The sequence below is a fragment of the Zingiber officinale genome, chromosome 1B (genome assembly GCF_018446385.1).
Source record: "Zingiber officinale cultivar Zhangliang chromosome 1B, Zo_v1.1, whole genome shotgun sequence".
In the NCBI taxonomy this organism is placed as follows: domain Eukaryota; kingdom Viridiplantae; phylum Streptophyta; class Magnoliopsida; order Zingiberales; family Zingiberaceae; genus Zingiber; species Zingiber officinale.
The window spans coordinates 124,952,011-124,971,297 of record NC_055986.1 but is presented as its reverse complement, the minus strand read 5'-3'; the positions used below and the strand labels follow the sequence as shown (position 1 = coordinate 124,971,297).

The following is a 19,287-nucleotide window of genomic DNA, read 5'->3' as shown; positions in this document are numbered from 1 at the left end:
ATAAGACTGTGGTTACTTGCAAAAAGTTCCATCAGCTGCGTCTTCTAGACAATAAATAAAAAGATTGAAAAAAATGTATTTTCTCTTGGGTATGTAATACAAACTTTTTACAGCTGCAAAAGGAGAAAAAATCACTTGACATAATAGCAACAAAAAATAAGAAACCATGTAGGGAAACATATAACTAATCCTAACATGCTCATAGTCCACAATATGCAACTAATAATTGCTTATTCAAGTTGTTTATATTGTAATTCAAACTTATCATGCAAAAGAATGTTTCCTCTTTGTACTGATTAATGAATCACAGAGAAAAAAAAATAATAGCATAACTGGCTTAAACAATTTCTCTCAGATAAGAAAGCATCTTTTCAGAGGTCTCATACAGAACTAAAATACTTCACCTCTTTGATAAAATAAACAATCAAATTTTCTGAAATTTATCATGCAAAAGAATGTTTCCTTAATCTTAGTGCTGCTTAATGGATAATGGATCACAGAGAAAAAAAAAATCATAACTGGCTTAAACAATTTCTCTCAGATATGAAAGCATCTTTCAGAGGTCTCATATGGAACTGAAGTAATTCACCTGTTCAATAAAATAAACAAGCAAATCTTCTGAAAGTTCACGGTCACCGGACTGAGAACATGTCTCCATTGCATCTTTATAAAGTTTGTCTTTCTTGGACAGTGCAATGGATTGCTTCCATCTTCCAGCTTTCTTATAGATATAAGCAGCAATTCTCCGCATCTCAAGAAGTTCATGTTTTTCAATCTAAATTTGGAGAAGACAAATCTGAGGAGAAAAATCATAATCACACTAATAAGATGTAAGAAAAGGCAACTTTACCCTTTGTGCAAGGCCGATCTGATCAAAGTTGTCATGCAAATCAACTGATTCACGTAATCTGTCATAGTCTTCCTCCTCAACATAAATCTCGTTTAGAGCTTCATTGACAGCAGCCACATTGTTGCTTTGAACAGCAACCATATATGGCTTCACAAGATGTAAGTGGCCAGCCTGAAGAAACAAAGTGCTAGAGATTCAAATCCTAACCCTATACTGACACACCATTTCAGTTCCGAGCAAAAGAGACAGCCAGATTTACTTCTGATAAATTAAAAGAAATGAAGCAATGCAGAAAAAGATTCCAAGGACAAATATGCACCTTTCGCATAATATCTACAACACGAGTGTGGTCCACACGAAGTGCTAGCACATGCAACACATCATTAATAAGGTCAGAATGTTCTTGCAAGTAGAAATGCACAGCTTTATAATAGAGCTCAACATTTGCAACTTTAACAATAACATCTTTGAACTGCATATGATCCCATGCATCAGGAGAATGGTTCATAATAGTGGTAGCTGCATTATCAAATTCATCATACTGTATATATAAATATGTTAGCTCTTTCCAGTGGTGTTGCTCATCACAAACACGTATAAGCTTGGGAATGTTTAATCGAGTTGAGAAAAGTTTAATGTGTTCCATAAGTTTTTCTGGTCTATATCTAGCATATAAGACTCCCAATTCTGTAAATATGCCCATGTGTGCACGTTCCAAACCAAGACCACTCTCCATGAGGGAAATTAACTCATTGAAGCAGCCTCTGTTCTGATAATATTCACTGACCTCTTCCAGGTCATCCACCTAAAAGGACAACATAACATTAGATCTGAAGCAAAATACAGTACTTTTTTGATGAACTACAAAAAGAATGTAGCATTTATATGAGGAAAAGACTACCTGGATAATTATATTCAGAGCACATATTTGAGCCAAGCGGAATTCCTCAGCATCAACACAAGCAAAACAAACTTCCTTCCATGTCTTGGAGCTATTCGCTTTGCGAGCTGCATCAACAGCACCCTGGAACTGCTTCAGCTTAACAAGTGTACTAGCCAACTTCGCCCAGTTGGAAATGAAAGCAAATATGATCTTTGCAGCTTCATACAGAGCATCATCAAACAGTCGGTCCCCAACATTTTGAAGGTTAGCAACATTTGGCATTAGAATAAATTCCTCAATGTCTCCCAGCCTATCAATCTTGGCATAGGCAAATATAAGTTCACCGTCCACTTTTGGCTCTTTAAGTTTTTGCCTAACCATCAACAAGTACTTCACAAGATCATGATAAGCATTGGCATTTTGAGCAGCCTGAATGACATCGTGGAACTGGGTTTCATCGTCAGCACGGATGAAAGACTCAATAGCATCACTTACTAAGCCTTCCCGTAATTGAGCTTTTGCAACCTGGCTCCATACAGCATCTTCCTCAACTCGGAAGGCAAACTCTACAGCTCTATCTATGCTTTGGATGTTGTCCAGAAGAACATTGACAGCCTGAACATTTAAGTTAAATTTCTTGAAAATGGCAAAGGCTTCCTCATAAAGTTGTGCCTCAACAGCCACCTCTCCAACTGCAGGGCCATCAAAATTATCTAACCTATTAATGTAATCCATAACCCTTGGTGGATCTGCTTTAATAGCTGTTAAAATCAGCAGGTTCTGCAAATTGAAGTTTCCACTAAAGGCAGAATTCTGTAGTACAATTTTCTCAAGTAGTTCAATAAGTTCATGTGGAAGATCAGCAGTCATGAAAGCTTTAACAGCTGAAGAAACTTGCTCTGGACTCTTGCTCTCAGGCAATGCAGTAGAAACAACTTGATCAATGAGTTGTCTTCTATATTCATTTTCAGGTTGAAGAACTTTCTCCCATAAATCAGCATCCATCCTTTCGACTACATATCTGTCACCAAAGAAGATAACAAATCTCAAGTGAATAAGCATTACAATAAAGAAAGAACCTCGCGTGGTATACTTCAAATTGTACCTGGCTTGAAGTTTGAACAATGAGTTTTTGTTAGTGACATCAATCAGTTCATCATCACATTGACCTCGCCTGTACGCGACAACTGCAAGAGTAGGATCCCGTTTTTCGCAATATTTACCAACAACACGTGAATCATAGTATGGGTTAGTTGTAAGAAAATGCTCAGGGTTGTTGTTGCTGTCGATAATAATTTTCCCCAAAGCATTATGGACATGAACATCCTGGCTTCCCTCACTAACAAGATGTTCCAGAAATTGTGTGAGCAACCGCAAACGATTCCTGTTATCCATGTGGAATGATAAGTACAATAAATTCGTCAAAGAGCTTACTTCTAAGAGCATAATAAGGGTTAATGTCACATACCTTTTCTCACACTCAGCCACAAGAGGTTCAACAGGAAGGAGAGAACGGACAGAAAGAATCAAGCCTTTGATGAAATCTTCAGGACATTCATCATCCAGCAGCTGCCCAACAACTAAAGGAGCATTTCCTGGGTTTACCTATAAATATAACAGCGCAGAAGAAACACAAATGGCCAGGTAAATAAACCTCAAATGACTAAACCTATAGCAATGGCAGCTAGCTGACCACTAATGATAATAAGACCAAGAATGTAATTTAAAATATCTTACTTTTTGAACATAACCTTCAATGTAACGAAGCATGTTGCTCGTGTATAAATAGTGAGTCAAATCTGGAACAAAACCAAAACGATCACAAACATTGATCAAGGGTCTTGCATCTGGAAGCTTGGCTTCCATCAGAAAATTCTTGGTTTTCTCAGGGTCATAGAAGTTGGATTCTCTTGTCACACGCTCAACCTCTTTTAACTGTCCAGTTTTCGCTGCTGCCTCAATATACTTGAAGTGTATATCAGGATCCTCACTGTTTCAATCCAATAAAAAAGAAAATATCAGCATTCATCTTATGTTTGCAATGTAGAAGCTCTGAATGCACATAGTAGCAACTTGTACCTGGAACTCAAATAAGATCCCAAGAAAAAGTAAAGTCCTTCGTATGACTTAAATTGCTCAAACAACTTTATGCAAGCATCAGCACCTAATTGTTCAGAGTACTCCTTGGCAGTCTACAAAAAGGAAAAATGAAACTTGATCTGAGTGAACTAATCAGAATTTCTATTGTATGATTGGCAGGATTAAACATCAACAACGTCAAATCAGATTAGTTCTCCTGAACAAGGGCTACCTGAACAATTATCTGAAGGTTCCCTCTCAAATTAACCAGTAAAAGGTCCTTCATGCACTCTAGAGCCCACTCTCTGGATAAAGTCCCAAAGAACTCAACAAGTGGCTGTAATGAGGTAGCTCTGACTTAATAATTCATATATATATATATATGAAGCTAAGAGACATAATTCAGTAAGCAAACTAACCTGTGGCTCAATGGCATGAGTGTTCACAATGACACGTCTGATATCAGGTAACTCTGAGTAGTGCTGCATCACAATGTGCATTTGATTAATAACTTATACAGAAAACTTGCCAGCAAAAATATTCATGTATTATTCCCACCTGAAGTGCTCGGATATATAAACCTGCTTTTTCACAAAGTTGAGCAATCCGAGGTCTGTCATAGTGGCTAAACATCCCATTAGCCAATATAGCATCAGCAACGTTTGGATATGTCACCAAGTTAATCTCTAAAACCTGCAACAGTTGAGGTTAGTAAGAAAGATTGCAAATGAATAGTACATAATCTTAGACTTACCTTGGTTTGAAGAAAACCATGCTCTGGTAAATTTGGCTTCAATACATCTAGCAAGAAAGCTGTTGCCTCTCGAATCAGATTTCTCTAACAGAAGCATAACCAGCAAGAAAACAGAATCATTTAGCAACCTAGTAGAATACCAACAAAAAAACTAAGCAACATAGAAATGTTATGAGCCATCTCTATAACAGACTTAATAGTTTCTGCATAAACTGTAATTACAATGGAAACCATCCAAACCTGAAGAAAAAGATCTGTGATTGTATTGTAATCAACTGGACAACCTCCCTCCATTTGAGACATCATAAGGGCAAAATTTACAGCACCCTGAAAGAAAATTTTATTGGGAAATTAAACATGGTAACAAAAGATAATAGGGAATTGGCAGAAATCATTCAAATTACAATAATAGCATTCTGAATGATTATGCCACAACAGAGCTATATTTGAAGATTATTTTCAGGTTCACATATGAACAAATTCTTACCTGAGGGTCAGTCCTGAGAATTGTCTGCAGTAGGAAAAGATAATCTGGCGTGTAACCAACCTGCAATCAGTGAATAGTTAGTTAAAGCCAAACAATTTAACATTATTATTTGATGTCTTTGATGTATAGCTTTTATTTGGACAAAGCAGGGAGTACAATGGTGGGAAGTATTCCTGAATATAAATATAGTGAATTACAAGAAAAATCTTAAGCGATCAAATCAGATACATAGCACAACAATTCAAAAAAGAAAACAGTACCTGCTTCGAATAAATAAGTATCTTATCAAATTCCCGTTTTTCAGCAAAAGCAGCAACAACTTTTGGTGTGGCCCTTGCTTTTATATAAATTTTCAGTGCAAGATCATTGTCCACGGTCTACATAAAGACAGGTTAACATTGAAACCAAAAAGGTGCAAGTTATATAATAATTGCGTATGATAGGCTCCTAATTTTAACAGCCAACTATACTTCTTGTGTTTTGTAAGAAATAATAATTACCTTGACAAGATCCCCAAGTTCTTCACTGCACTCAAGCTTGTCTTCAGCCAACCAATTCTCCAAAAGGTTCTTTTTGTTCTGATTGACAACAAGACGAGACAACTCCAAAGATTCAAAGGCATTAAGTTTTCCTCTAGTCAACAACGTTCCAAAGTACTGCAACAGTGGCGGTGTCTGCCCAGGTTGAACAGGGACACTCTGCATGCAAAGCATATGCAGTAACAATGTTATTGCTAAATCCTCAATAATGTGTATGAAAAATATAAAGAGAAGAGAAAATATATCTTTTTGCACAGAAAAGTACAACATTGACTAGGATATGAATTTTAGTTCAACTACTTTCTTCAATTATAAATCATTTATTTACAATAGAGCATTATTAGGAAAACAAATCAAAAAGAAGGAAGCAAATAAAAATTACCTGAAACTTCGCGACAGTCTCTGGAGTTCGGAGAATGCCTTGTGGAGATTCAGCAGCAAGTTCAGCAGCTTCCTTGTATTTCGTCTGGGAAAATAGTTCTTGAAACCTTTGCACAACCTGGAAACACGACAAAGTAGATAATAAAATCATAAAGCTCGGCTTCCTACAAAAGCCAAAATAAAACACCTCAAATTGCTAAAAGGAAATTATTCATCTTATGCTCATTCAGCAGGAAAAAATATTAACCCTATAATCTTTCTTTTTTTACACAGTTTTTCTTGAATAATACTCAACTCAGGCTTGATCAGGTTGAATTGAGCAGATGAAGCTTTCAGAAATTTCTAAATTTGTTCATATTAGAAAGATTCTATAGCTAAATAGTCAGCGCTTGTCAGGCTTTTAAAGAATTATTAGCTATGATTTTGATACGTAAATTTACTCCTAGTGATTCAAATTAACATCTTTTCAAACATACATGTCGATGCAGGATTTTAATTAGCTTGAGAACATTATTATAATAATAACTCTGTGATTTGTCACTAAATTTAACTAGATCTTCATAATAGCAACTGATTACAGTGCAACATCACCTCTCACAAGAAAATATTTATTATTAAACATATTAAAAAAGAATAATTTTCTAGAAGACAGAAATATGAATCAAATGCACAAAATTTTAGATTAGCAATACAACAGATACATGAAACACCAACTGGAGCTCTTTCATTTTTACAAAATCACCATGTTTATCAAAAAAAAAACAATGCAAAATATAATAATTGACAAGTATTTAAAGGAAACCTGAAGAATAAAAATATTGCAAGTACATCCAACAATGAATTTCAGAAATTTAGTTTCTCAACAAATTGCAACTTGAAGTGTCATGAGCAACCAACTACAAGTAATCAACTAAATAAATCAAGACAGAAAAGGGAGGATCAGTTTATGTTAAAAAATTAGCAATCGGTGCAGTACAAGGAAATAAAGTAAGCATTACTGGTGATCAACAAATCATCAACACATAATACAAGTAGAGAGGAAAAAAAAATAATGGTTACCAAATTCTCTGCACCAGGAAGGTTTCCGCGTTTTGCAAGGTTAACAGCAAGCTCCAAATTGTTCAACTAGTAAAGGTATATATGAATATTCATCAGGCACTTTTTTTTGTTAGAAGAATATCCATCAGTCATGAAAGTACAAAAAATTAAAAATAATAATAAAAAAAGGTCAAACAAAAAGCTGAAGCAGTTACATACTTGGCCACTGATAAATGGAATAATGGTTGCTTCATTTACAGTAGCACGTAGGACCTGACCCCTTCTATTGACTGCATAAAAACCACCAATATTTGAAGCCTCTGCAGTGAGAAATATTGGATCTGGGCTGATTCGATTTCTGTAAACTGCAGTTGCAGTCTCCAGATCATAAACAAACAATAAACCAAGCTTTGTAATAACATATGTCAAATTGTATTTTTGGGATATCTGCCAAAATAAAACATATTTTGATCAGAGGCATAAAAAAACAACTTAAGTATATACTCAAAACACATATATGGAGACAGTTGATCATCACCTGCATTGCTACAGGGAAATCATCTGCAAAATCTGGTGGGAAGAAAAGATCTGCTTGTTTCTTTGTAAATCCTGGCTTTCCTGATATGGATCATTTTTCAAAGATAAAAAAATCCATAAAAAAGGAAATCGTGCCTAAATCAAAATGTAATGATTCTGCAAATTTTGGTATGTTTCTTGGTTCACAAATGAGTTTGGCAAAACCAAATTATTCTGCTGGTTTTTGTTTCTCCTTACTTCTTTATGTGGGAGCAACCATTCATTACATCAGATAAATTTTCAATTAAAAAGCCCAGATGAAAGCAAGTAGACACTTATTTGGACACCCAACGGGTTGTCAACAAAAAAAGAACACTAACTCCTCAATCAATAGTCCCTGTATTCATAAATACATATGAAAATATTGAAAAATTCTGGTTCTAATGTAGTAATGCTACAAATAATACTTTCATGAAAATGTCTTTGATTTATTACTCTTGTACAAGGTTTAATAGACTTTCTTTTCAATGTTCAACATTCTTGCCAAAGATTTTAACTTCAAAAAACTGATCTCATATTGATTCTAACAACTAATCAAGTATATTAACAATTAGATATCAGATGAATAGTGAGATATAATCTGAGACCAATACTCGTGCAAGTGACCAAGAATGAGAATCACAATCTAGATACCTGGTTGGGCTCCAAGTTCGATGACATGCAACTTTGAAGTGATTTGTCCAGCATTACTAGTCTTTGAGGCAAAAGAAATTAGAATGGAGGGATTCTCATTCCCAACTACCTATAGAAGAGAGAACCATAAAGTCAAGACTCAAGAGCAAAACAGAAAAAATAGAAATAAATATTAATAGAAGCAGCAGAAACCAGCAAGAAAAGTATAAAGCAACTAAAGAAAGTAGAAAATCAAACCTTAAATGAAGCAAAGGACGCAGCATGTGCTTCAAGAGCCTGACTACGCTGTTGATCAACAGAAAAGAGCTGCATATTTCCTTTCACCAGCTGTGGTCTCTGTAACCAACATTCTGTTCTTTTCAACAAATAAGCAAAGTGCATTGCTAAAAACAAATTATTTTTATAAAAAAACATTAACTAATTTAATAGAACCACACAGAAGATAATGTAATAAAGGACAGGAAATAGTCAAGAGAAATAGGAATTCAAAATCATAAAAGATAATGATAAAGATCAATTCCACATCATATCAGAAGAGAGCAAGTGTTGCCAAAAGTTTAGAGAATCTGGGGGGAAAAAACTGGGAGGTAGATATCAAGGGTAAACATCAAGCAATTATTTCTCTTTGAACAAACAAAGTTGATTGTTACTTTATGAATCTCCAATATGTATAATTTCCATGCCTCAAAGCTCCAAACTAAAACTAGTCTCTAATTAGATCCTTAAGGTCAACCCCCATCTTAGTTAATCTAGTCAGATTAAGTTGACAAACAAATATCATCCAATGAAGGTAGCATCAATTGTGTGGAGACTGAAAGCGACAATAAGGTCTGACGAGAGAGTATGTTTATATTCCAAAATTTTATACTAAAAAGCGAATTGCATAAATTGACAAATATTTGCGATCTACTATAGGGCAGTGGGCGTGATTGAGGATAATTTGAATTATCTAGGTGACTATGTGTCTAGGGGTTGATTCTTGATGTAATAAATTCAACTTGAATCTGTTAAGACTTGGTTAAGTGTGGAGCATATTCATGTTCAGTGGGAGTCAATTAGGGGTTGAATTGTCAAGCTACACCCAAACTAAATTTATTGTTTTGGGATAAATTAAATCAGGATGCAATTTCATTTTAGTATTAGTGGGTTTAACAAGTGCATTATGTTCTAGGATTTATTGGGCTCAATTTGGACTCAATTTGAATGAGTTAGGGCTCAACTAGATTAGATGATTTGGGTCTGATTCAGTTGTATTCTTGGATTCAGATGATCTAGGGGTTTCCAAATTAATTATATGCATGAGGAGTCTAACCCCTCTCCTATTTCCATTGTGCACTAAAACCCTATCAACAAAGATTCTTTGGCATAGTTGCATTCTATGTAGTTTCACTTTTTGCCATGAGAAATCAAATCATATGCAGATAGATCAAATACTAACTTGTAGCTTCAGAAAATGCCAGTGCTCTCCTATTTCCCATGTTTTCCAAGGGCATTCTTATTTCCCTATGTTTTCTAAGTGAATTCCTATTTTCCCACGTTCTCAAACTGATGATTGTTTATATCATGTTTCAAAGATGATTAAACAGGTTAGATGTTTATCAACATGACATTGGTTCAATTTTAGTGCATCAAAGTGCAACAAAGAAAATCCATACATAGACGCAAGTGTGCACACACAACAATATCCACCAATCCTTATTCCATTAGGTGGGGTCGGCTATACCCTACAATGCAAACTCTTGCATATTTAGCACTACACCGAGTTCTGAAGATGTATCGATCCTTTCCGAGACATTACAGTCGGACCCTGCAACGCTTTCCTTCCGGGGAACAACCTAGCATTAACACAATAGTTTAATGGATTCATTCATTGAATATTTTTCATAGTTTTAACACTGGTTGTCAACCTAATGCAACCCTCCTTTATCCGGGTTTTGGGACCGGTCATGACTAGTTCATCACGAGCACACACACACACGCAAAATCCAGGGTAAAAAAGAAATGTGAAGAATCTCATAAGAGTTTGACTTATTTTACCATTAATAGATTACTATCATCTAGTCTACTTACAAGGTGGGAAATTTCATAAACCACATAAGCAGCATAGGTGAAGGAAAGAAAGAGTACCTCTGGAGCACCAGGTGCAATTCCAATAAGAACTAGCCATTTCTCTGATGGATCACATCTATAGTTAATTATCTGATTGTTTGTCAAATTAGCTGCCCTATCAAACATCTTAACAGGCTCCGATTCACCTGCAATGCATTCATGTTGTTAGCACAAATCACTCCTGCATGAACTAATGGTGCAACTTGTAGGTTATTACTAGAAGAACTAACTAATGGACAACCTTCTATTGACCAATGATAGACAGAAGTTTGAGTAACCAGACCCAGCATCTTTGGGGTGATCCACTTCCAAAATACAACCTGAAAAGTATTTCAGCTTAGATAGATATTATAATCGAGTACCAGAACCTGGAAAAATAATCCAATTATTTGAGAGGGAAAAAAACATTATATCCATCAACATGTATACCTGTTCAGGCATCTGATGAGATTTGATTTTAGTCTTTGCCTCGATGTTGAACACCTGCAAGTGATCCTGAGTGGTTCCAGGGATTTGAGCTGCAAGTTTAATAGATTACAGGTTGTTCATTAATAGCAATAAAAAGGCATACTTGCAAGGATCAAAATCTCGTAAAATATTCACAATCTCAGAAGACAACCATGTGACTTCTGTTTTGATAAGTTAATTATGCAGAAATTGATTTCCATGTTTCTAAAGTATAATTGTTAAATTATAAACATCCAATTCCTACAAGTAAACGAGAAAGTTAACAAATAAACTTGCAAAAACTATTCTGGTGTTAGCAGCCCAGACGATAGATCTGTACAAGATATATGACTAGTTAAAGAATAGAAAGCTAATGATGATCATCAAATGTGAATATCAAAAAATCATATAACAAAATCATTGGAAATAAAGTCCATGTTATATTCTTAAACCCGATATCAGAGGAATTGTGTATAGTTATTTTGATGGAAAAAGAAAGCTCTAAACAAAACCAGGGAAATTATCATGTTTCATGTTGATTTCATGCCACTATATACAGATCACTAGAGCCATTGAAGGAAAGATAAAAGTGGACAGTGGAGGAGGAGAAGGGGACGAGACAGCAGCGAGAATAGCAATTGCAGAGGCAGGTAGGCGTAGAGAGAGTTAATTGTGAGTGATTCATTATAAATTAATTAGAGAACTTACAAACTAATCAGTGTTTAATAGAGCTTAATGGGCCATTACTTGCACCCACAGGTTGGTGCAGTTGATACCTGCATAAGTGGTTGCTCCAATAGGTCTTGGGGTCAATTCCCTATGGGTGCAAAATGCCTCCCTGACCTCCCCATGCAAAGGCCCGCGCTAGGACAAATGCCCCCGTGATTTATCCCCTTCAAGAGAGTGTGAGGCAGCCCTGGAAGGGTTGCTAAGGTGACGGCTTCACCTTTTGCTCCAATTAGAGCCATTGATTTCCAAAAAAATATTATATATGACAGAAACATTTTTAAATGAAAAAAGTACAAATCCATTAAATGAGCTTAGAAAGAGAAAGAACAATTATTCCTAAATTGTACAAGGTTAATATTGAAAAATTCCTTTAACTTCTTGTAATCACCTAGGTGAGCAAATGTTTGTCCTTGAAACAAATAAAGATAAGTTGGTCAACAGATGAGTGTTATGTGCAGGTAGTTGGTCTACAAACTATTGCGCTGATTTTCAGAAATAGATACCATTGAAAGTGATTTTAGCACTAGGTAAAAAAATCATTTAATTAATTTTTGACTAATTGTCACAGAAGCTTCATTTCTTTTCTGACATCTTAATAAACTCATAAAAGGAAGAAAACACACAATGCCCTTAGAGTATAGGAAACTCCAAAATAAGTGCTTATTCAAACAAATAAATCTGAAATAAGGTGAATTGATTCGGTAATGGCAAGGAAAATGGGACCTGTGGGATCCTTCTCTAGAAAGTTACTAATAGAAAACGCAATAGCATTTCTTGTCTAGGTAAATTCTCAACTTTAGTAAGGGACTCGCTATCAGGTTATGCACGCAAATACTGTTTTTCTGTTAGAAAATTAACATTTTCATGGTAGACCAGTGCAAAATACAACACCTAAATATAACTTTAACGGAATTTTCCGAAATATTTAGAAATTTTCTGAGAATTTTTCGGATGCCGTATGGTGTAGGTTACGAGAATAAATATTGGGCCCCAAGAAAACCTATTTAAGCTACCCCATTTAAGCGAGGAAAAGTTTAATTTTTCTTTTCCTTTTCTTTTTCTCCCGTCGTCGTGTCGTGCCCGATCCTCTTCTCCCCTCTTCTCTTCCTCTTCATTGTCGAAGCCTCCTCATCTTCCTCTCTTCTCTCCGTCCTTGCCCAAGCGTCAGCGATGCTCGAGCCACCGCCGGCAGAGCCCCTTTCTTCCAGATTGCCCTTGCGTGAGTGATCTTCGGCCGAAAGAGGGAGAACCCAAGCAACTCTTTACCCGTGCCCTAGCCCGAGAATCGCCGCCTCTTCTTCTCTTCCGCCTGAGCAACGCCGACCTCCCCTCCCTCTCGATCCAGCCGTCGGTCGCGGGAGAGCACGCCACTGCCACTCTCCTCGAGTTAGCCGAGTAGTGGCCTCCTCGACACCGCAGCAGCCACTCGATCGCGCCGACGACGCTCGAGCCACTACCGGCCGAGTCTCCTTCTCTCCTCTCCTGGTCGGGGACACTGGAGCTCGCCGGAAGATCAAGCATCCGGTCGAACCTTCTTCTTTTGGTCCTCTACGACTCTGTGCCCTAGTACGATTGTCGATTCTTCCTTCGTGATGATCTTGAAGGTAGGTGCTCTTCCTAAGCTGTGATTTGGGAATCTGATCGTTGAGTGGTATTGATCTGGGTGATTGTTTGAGGAAACAGTGTTGCTTGGTTCCGGTCATCATTATCGTGGACAGAGGATAGCTTCCTCCGCCAGATCTTGGATCACCACCGATAATTGGAGAGGAAGAGCAGGCATCCCCATTTGAGGGCGACTCACAACTCCGGCCACAATTTCCAGTAGCTACCCTTTTTTCAGCAACAGCATCCCTGGCTATGAGTTTGAGGTAAGATACTTGAATTAGGTTGATTTAGGTTTTTAGTAGTTGGATGAAACATGAATTGCCACTAGAATTGATTTAAGTATAGAATTAAATCTAAAATGAAATAATTAGGGTTAAGGAAACTAACCCTAGTTGACCGTTGAGTTATGGTTAATTTGGGTTAAATGTTGGATCTAATCTAAGTTCGGGTTAGATCCGATTTATGATGTTAACAAAAGGGATTAGCTAATCAAATTAGTTATTTCTTTAGGAATAAGAATTTGATTTAGCTATTTGATATTTGTGGGAGTAGCTAAATTAAATGTGTTGTTACAGGACATTGATTCGGGGCGAGCACTTCGACATCTCGATTGTTTAGCTCGATCTATATTGGAGACGGGTACCTTGACGTATCTCTTTTGATATGTCATGTTGATATGCGTAGTAGGTTATAACCTTTAGTAATAATTATGTTTATCATTGCTTAGGTATGTCACTACATGATACCTGTTGCATGCTTTCATCTGTTTTGCATTTATGATTTATTATTGCCATGATTATTTATGCTCATTGAGATAGTGACATACCATGCCTTGTGATACACCGGACTAGACATTTACCATATCTGATCCGTGTACCTAGATCATATTATTGGATCTGTTAGAATAAGTAAAAGGGTATTTTTGTCTTTTGGTGTATATTCTCTTTTATATATAAAGGCCTAACTCGTGGTTCTCAAGACACGAGATTTTAAGTTTTGCTTTGAACATGATATCAGAGCCAAAACCCTGATTTCTTTCCCTAGCTTTTCCCTTTTCTCCTCGTGCGACGTCCGTCTCCACAGGACCGCCGCGACGCCATCCCTCTCATCGCGATCTCCTGCTGCAATCTCCTGGTGTCGGTGTGTGCCGGCTCTGCTTTCTTCTCACTGGTTCGGAAATCTCTCCTCTCCTCGCCATCTCCTGCCGCGAGCCCTAGCAGAAGGCGCCGCGAGCTATAGCAGAGGTCGCCCGGCGTCGCTTACAAGATCGAAGCACAGGTACCGTCTGCTGCTGAGCAATTTTCTTAGTAGCAGAGGTCGCCTCCCTCTCGCGCACCACCCACTGCTCGTAGCCGCCGAGCCATAGCAGAGGTCGCGTTCTCCTCTCTCGCCTGTGAAGCACGTCGCGCCACCCTCTTCCATGAGCTAAGGCTTCTCCTCTCGCGCCGCCTTTCCCTGCCCTAGATGCAACCGGCATCATCGCATCCTTCTTTCTCTTACACAGGAGAGTAGGGTTGTTATTCCACATATCAGCAGTTGCCTCTCTTCCCTCTTGCGACGCCGAGCTTCCTTTCTCCAAGCAGCCGCTGTTTTTCTTCTGCCCTGTCACCAGCAGCCCACAAGCTCTATTCATGGCTACGTCCAGCGCACCAAAACCAGATACCTCAATCTTTACCAACCATATTACTGCACCTCTTTCCTTCGAGCAGTTGGACGATAAAAATTATATTTTCTGGGCATCTCACATTGAACTTTGGCTTGTTGGACAGGGTTATGAGACACATCTCACTCAAATTGAAGAAGATATTCAAGTCGCCGATCTTCCTCTGTGGAAGAAAGTTGATGCTCAGTTGTGTTGTATTATCCGAGCCACCATCCATCCATCTCTTAGAAATGTCCTTCGTACTCACAAAACCTGCAAAGTTGTTTGGACACAGGCTCAACAACTCTTTACAAACATCTCTCGGCGCCTCTATCAAGTTTGTGAAGATCTCATGACCATCCTCAGCACCCATCAGATTAAGGATTCAATGTCAACTTATCTGGGTTCAGTCTCTAGCCTTCTTTGTGACTTTAACGAACTGCTCCCACCTGCGGCCAATCCGGTTGAAGAGCTTGAAAATCGGAAGAAATTTTTTATGTCTTTGGCTTTATATGGTCTGCCCACAGAATATTTTCATGTCCGTGATTGTTGGATCAAAAAGAATTTAGATATCTCCATAATGGTATGATATTGTCCACTTTGGGCTTAGGCCCTCATGGCTTTGCTCTTGGGCTCTCCCCAAAAGGCCTCATGCCAATGGAGATATCTTTCTTTATAAACTCATGATCTTTCCCATGTGTTTCCAATATGGGACTATGTTTGCAACCTTGCAACACTAACAATCTCCCCCTCAAACAAAGGACCACAGGCTTCCCACGTCCGATCATCAACCCACCAGGTCTTCCTGCCCCTCGGTCCACCCGACCTACTAGGACTTCCTTGCCTAGTCACAACTAGGACTTCCTACCTGGTGTCTGGTCCTCTTGATCGGAACATAGGAGCCCCCACTTCCTTTGTTCGAGGTTAATATTGTACCCACATGACTTAATTAGACCATAGCTCTTGTGTACAGTCGGCGGTTAAACCTTCTGGCAGTCCGGGCTCTGATACCAATTGTTAGAAGAAGAATAGAAAGAAGATAAAATAGAAGAGTCCGAGTGGTTTCAAGGAGATGACGATTCTTGCGTTCTGCAACCCCATTCTGTTGAGGGGTATGAGGGCAAGACGTGCGATGCAACACACCATGAGATGTTAAGAAGGTACGAAACTGAGTAGACAAATACTCGCGTGCATTATCACTTTGTAAAGTTCGAAGGGAAGTACCAAATTGAGTTTTTATTTCAAGGAAAAAGTAAAAAACAGAATGTTGTGGCAAGATCCAGTGCAGAGGCAGAATATCGAGCTATGACTATTGCTAGTCAAGAACTTATATGGTTAAAACAGTTGCTTCAGGAACTAAGGTTTAGAGAGGTTACACAAATGTCACTCATATGTGACAACCAGGCCGCTATGCATATTGCCTCAAATCCAGTCTTCCATGAGAGAACAAAGCATATTGAAGTTGACTGTCATTTTGTCAGAGAGAAAGTCATATATGGAGAAATATCTACTAGTTTTGTCAACTCAAATGATCAGCTAGCAGATATATTCACTAAATCACTTAGAGGTCCTCAGATTAACTACATATGTAACAAACTTGGTGTGTATGATCTATATTCTCAAGCTTGAGGGGGAGTGTTAGAATAAGTAAAGGGGTATTTTTGTCTTTTGGTGTATATCTTCTTTTATATATAAAGGCCTAACTCGTGGTTCTCAAGACACGAGATTTTAGGTTTTGCTTTGAACAGGATCCATTTGTATTTTTGGTACATATATTATATGGAGGTGTCAGGATTTTCATGCTTAGTGTCATGCACCATGTTGCATGATTGCATGCTGAGTGATTGGCAGCTCCATTATTGTTGAACACATCGCTAGTTGCATGGATCTGCACATACAACCACTCATAGGTTAGTGGTTATATTAGGCAGAGTGTGTGACAGTTTGCTCTGTTAGTACTCAGCTGGTCCACTCATGGGTAGCGTGACGCAGCATGGTAGCACGTCAGGGATCCCTCCTCTCAGGGAGATGAGAGTATTGCGCTCCCCCACTTATGATTTGGGGTAGGAGGATAAGTGTACTCCGACAACATCCAATCCACCCGATCACTCATCAGGAGCAGTGACGGCAGAGTGCACAGTTGTCATAACCCTACCCACTCGGTCTCACCATCGTGTGTGAGATGGCTGACTGGCGTCAGGGTGACCATATCATTTGCATCATATGCATGATTGCATTTATTGCTTGTGTTTACAGCATTTTATTTGCTGCATATTGGATGAATGCATATGTTTGACATGCATACAGGGACATGTTATTTTTGGTCTGACAACCTATCTTAATAGGAGATCCTGGTGAGTACAACTTCTCATTTTCTTTCAGTTATGCATTTTTCATTACTCCAGGAGATTTTACACATATTTATTACTACTAGTTATTTCGTATTATGCATGTCAGTCCGATACCCGCTGAGGATTTGACTCACCCCGTTGATATTACCATTTCAGGTTGATGCTGTCAGGAGGTTCCAGTCGCTAGTCCCCACCACTTCGTGTCGCGACGATTTTTGGTTTACGGACTTGGGTTCCTTGTTTGTGTTGACCTACTATGTTGATGTGTGATGTAGGATTGTACTCGAGGATTTTATCTACTTATGGTCTATTGCATTTTTTTTTCTGCTGTGTTGTTTTCTCTGTTATGTTTTGCATTTTCCGTCGTTGTAGTGGAGTAGGTGGTTTTCAAATATAAACCGCGTGGTTGTGTCAACCAGAGGCTAAAATATATAAACTGCGTGGTTGTTTAGTTATGTTTATTGTTATTGTTCCGACCGTGTTGGCCGAGGTATATGTGGCCCTAAGGACTTGTACTAGTAGTTTCATATTGTCAACCGTACAGGGGAGATGCTGTCGAAATTTCTTCTGGCAGGGACTACCTGGGGCGTGACAACCAGAATCTGATGGCATATTCGGAGAATCGACCAATATTGTACATGATAACATATTAATAGGTAATTGCTGAAAAAAGGCTAAAATCTCAACTAGATAAACCAAAATTGAAACTGAAAGTCGGTTAAACTCTCAACAAGATTAAACCCATAGATAAAATAGTAAATAGAATTTGCGACAGCTTAAAGCAGAGTCTAAAATTCTCTCATTCCTCGATTGTTTGTACAATAATGCAAACTGTTTGGACTATGGATCCAACATCCAATCAATGATGCATGAAAATGGAAACTAGCTTACCAAGTAAGCAAATCAACTGGCCTAAAACTATACTAAAGTAGATCGCTAATGGAATGGCAATCAAGTACAATTTTTCAGCTTACACAGATACCTTTGAGAGCAAGAATCCTGCTGTTGGGATTCATCAGAGCAGAGTCTGCAGTGATCGGCCTCCTCAAAGGCTGCATCGGCATGTTCATGTCAACAATTACAACACTATTCTGCGGAGAGGTCTCCCTTACGCATATGTACTTATCCGATTCCATTGTGACATGCGTGAACGTGATGAATTGAGGATTGATCCCGATGCTCGGAAGCTGAAGATCACAGCAAGAATCATAATATCAAGAAAGGCACGTCGTCATACGCATTGGAAATGAATAACACCAAATTTTTATAGCAATTTCAGAAGATCAACGTATAGCCCAACAGATCCAAAACAAATCTGAGCTATCCTCCCCGAATTCAACTCAGGCGCCATTTTAGGACCAAAATCCAATACAGGAATGAGTGAACGAAAACGACGAAGAAGAAAACAGAAGACTCACCGTCAAGACCTCCTGCATCACGATGGGTGCGTTGGCTGCGGCCATAGCAGCTGGATCTGGGATCCGCTAGACTCCGGCGGCCCGGGAAGGGAGAGAATGGATCTAAAAGCTAGTGCTTAGATCTGGTCGAGTCGAACCCTACAAGCGAAAAAGGAGACGAAGCGAGAAACGAAGACGAAGAAACACGACACCAACAGTGGCAAAAAGATCTCAGGCCGATATTATATAAACCGGAAACATTTCCGACCGACATATATGTGCAAATCGGGAACGGTGTGACGGTGTCAATTTTCACATCTGCCCTGAAAACTTTTAGAAATGCGCATCAGAGCCATGTGATTTTCTTGGACATGGTGCCCGAACAAGCTGGTTTATACGTCAGACACAAGGCAGGTGGACATTTACGCAACACTTCACTAGCTCATCTACACTTAACGTGTCATCCGTAAGTTTACTGAAAAAATGGTTGTGTCTATCTTATCTGTTTTTGAGAAGGCATGACTTACAACCAAATCTCTTGTACGATGACGAGGCCTTCTTTTCTTAAAGTAATAGAAAATTACTCCACTTTGGTCCGTTACCAGATGAGTCAAACAGCCAGGCGCTTGGGGCTTTGACTACAAGTCAACGTATGAATTTGCGACTTGGTCCTCACTCCCAACGCACCAATAACGTCGTTTCTCGATGCCGCGTTATCCGAGCACCCTTTGGTACGCCTGACTTCGCTCTGCCAGAACAGCAAACACGGAGAGCTGAATGGGCATGC

The 19,287-nt window shown here is 38.5% G+C and overlaps 1 protein-coding gene across 1 annotated transcript in view; it reads right to left on the bottom strand.

The window, feature by feature from the left end:
- Positions 1 to 18,738, bottom strand: part of LOC121977096 (clathrin heavy chain 1-like) — a 49,438-nt gene extending 30,700 nt beyond the window's left edge. The window contains exons 1-27 of the mRNA XM_042529624.1: positions 18,522 to 18,738; positions 18,086 to 18,290; positions 10,759 to 10,847; positions 10,571 to 10,649; positions 10,348 to 10,475; positions 8,458 to 8,556; positions 8,221 to 8,329; positions 7,550 to 7,629; positions 7,231 to 7,458; positions 7,033 to 7,098; positions 5,975 to 6,091; positions 5,554 to 5,751; positions 5,314 to 5,430; positions 5,054 to 5,113; positions 4,807 to 4,893; positions 4,567 to 4,650; positions 4,371 to 4,505; positions 4,232 to 4,294; positions 4,045 to 4,149; positions 3,813 to 3,925; positions 3,471 to 3,723; positions 3,202 to 3,338; positions 2,839 to 3,117; positions 1,752 to 2,754; positions 1,170 to 1,655; positions 851 to 1,021; positions 590 to 775 (exon numbers count right to left, since the gene is read on the bottom strand). Of these exons, the coding sequence (XP_042385558.1) occupies positions 590 to 775; positions 851 to 1,021; positions 1,170 to 1,655; positions 1,752 to 2,754; positions 2,839 to 3,117; positions 3,202 to 3,338; positions 3,471 to 3,723; positions 3,813 to 3,925; positions 4,045 to 4,149; positions 4,232 to 4,294; positions 4,371 to 4,505; positions 4,567 to 4,650; positions 4,807 to 4,893; positions 5,054 to 5,113; positions 5,314 to 5,430; positions 5,554 to 5,751; positions 5,975 to 6,091; positions 7,033 to 7,098; positions 7,231 to 7,458; positions 7,550 to 7,629; positions 8,221 to 8,329; positions 8,458 to 8,556; positions 10,348 to 10,475; positions 10,571 to 10,649; positions 10,759 to 10,847; positions 18,086 to 18,290; positions 18,522 to 18,566 (4,722 nt within the window). The 5' untranslated portion in view covers positions 18,567 to 18,738. The remainder of the gene's footprint in view (positions 1 to 589; positions 776 to 850; positions 1,022 to 1,169; positions 1,656 to 1,751; positions 2,755 to 2,838; positions 3,118 to 3,201; positions 3,339 to 3,470; positions 3,724 to 3,812; positions 3,926 to 4,044; positions 4,150 to 4,231; positions 4,295 to 4,370; positions 4,506 to 4,566; positions 4,651 to 4,806; positions 4,894 to 5,053; positions 5,114 to 5,313; positions 5,431 to 5,553; positions 5,752 to 5,974; positions 6,092 to 7,032; positions 7,099 to 7,230; positions 7,459 to 7,549; positions 7,630 to 8,220; positions 8,330 to 8,457; positions 8,557 to 10,347; positions 10,476 to 10,570; positions 10,650 to 10,758; positions 10,848 to 18,085; positions 18,291 to 18,521) is intronic.
- Between the last annotated feature and the right edge of the window lie 549 nt (positions 18,739 to 19,287).